This window comes from Rana temporaria, chromosome 1 (assembly GCF_905171775.1).
Source record: "Rana temporaria chromosome 1, aRanTem1.1, whole genome shotgun sequence".
Taxonomy (NCBI): Eukaryota; Metazoa; Chordata; class Amphibia; order Anura; family Ranidae; genus Rana; species Rana temporaria.
In genome coordinates, this window is record NC_053489.1 from 257,702,729 (window position 1) to 257,704,154 (window position 1,426).

General features: G+C 44.4%; 1 protein-coding gene across 1 annotated transcript in view; it reads right to left on the reverse strand.

Annotated features, from left to right (window-relative positions):
* Positions 1-351, reverse strand: part of IPO4 (importin 4) — a 171,942-nt gene extending 171,591 nt beyond the window's left edge. Inside the window, exon 1 of the mRNA XM_040354677.1 lies at positions 174-351. Within this exon, the coding sequence (XP_040210611.1) occupies positions 174-239 (66 nt within the window). The 5' untranslated portion in view covers positions 240-351. The remainder of the gene's footprint in view (positions 1-173) is intronic.
* Between the last annotated feature and the right edge of the window lie 1,075 nt (positions 352-1,426).

The following is a 1,426-nucleotide window of genomic DNA, read 5'->3' on the forward strand; positions in this document are numbered from 1 at the left end:
TCTGCAGAAGGCTGTGTATATCGGCAGTGCCATGCTGCATTGGTACCAGCTCGGCTCCCTGTGCCCATCACACGCAGCATCCATGGCACAGAGCTGCCTGTCACCGCACTACGTCCCGCTATCCCTTCCTGTCAGCACAGCCCCTCCCCCTCTCTCTCTCTTCTGTCCCCTACCTGCTGGATGACGGCATTGTCCGGCTGTAATAGATTGCTAAGAAGACTCTCCAAGATGTTGGACATGATGATAGACAAGTCACCCCTGTGACCACACTATCCGTCTTCCACACCTCAATACCCGGCTACTTCCACTAGCTGTCTCTTCCACGTGGGTGCCCGGCTGTTGCGTGTCAGTCACAGCGCCATCTACTGCCTGGGAGGAGCACAGCCGCCAAGACATCTCCACAGTCTGCAGTCTGTGCTCTGAATTCAGACACTGTACTTTTAGCATAATATCTTTGCAAATGTTGTTGTTTTTTTTTTGTTTGTTTTTTGCATGGAGAGCCATAGAATACCACTTTTTAGTGGTGGTAACAACTGCAGAAGCATAGAATACCACTTTTTAGTGGTGGTAAGTTAGTAACAACTGCAGAAGCATAGAATACCACTTTTTATCGCTGGTAACAACTGCAGAACCATAGAATACCACTTTTTAGTGGTGGTAACAACTGCAGAACGATAGAATACCACTTTTTAGCACTGGTAACAACTGCAGAACCATAGAATACCACTTTTTAGCACTGGTAGCAACTGCAGAACCATAGAATACCACTTTTCAGCACTGGTAACAACTGCAGAACCATAGAATACCACTTTTTAGCGGTGGTAACAACTGCAGAACCATAGAATACCACTTTTTAGTGGTGGTAACAACTGCAGAACGATAGAATACCACTTTTTAGTGGTGGTAACAACTGCAGAACCATAGAATACCACTTTTTAGCGGTGGTAACAACTGCAGAACCATAGAATACCACTTTTTAGCACTGGTAACAACTGCAGAACCATAGAATACCACTTTTTAGCGGTGGTAACAACTGCAGAACCATAGAATACCACTTTTTAGTGGTGGTAACAACTGCAGAACGATAGAATACCACTTTTTAGTGGTGGTAACAACTGCAGAACCATAGAATACCACTTTTTAGCGGTGGTAACAACTGCAGAACCATAGAATACCACTTTTTAGCACTGGTAACAACTGCAGAACCATAGAATACCACTTTTCAGCACTGGTAACAACTGCAGAACCATAGAATACCACTTTTTAGTGGTGGTAACAACTGCAGAACCGTAGAATACCACTTTTTAGCACTGGTAACAACTGCAGAACCATAGAATACCACTTTTCAGCACTGGTAACAACTGCAGAACAGGACTGTCTTTCCTTGAGGACTGGAGTTGAGAAACAGTACACAATATAATGAGTG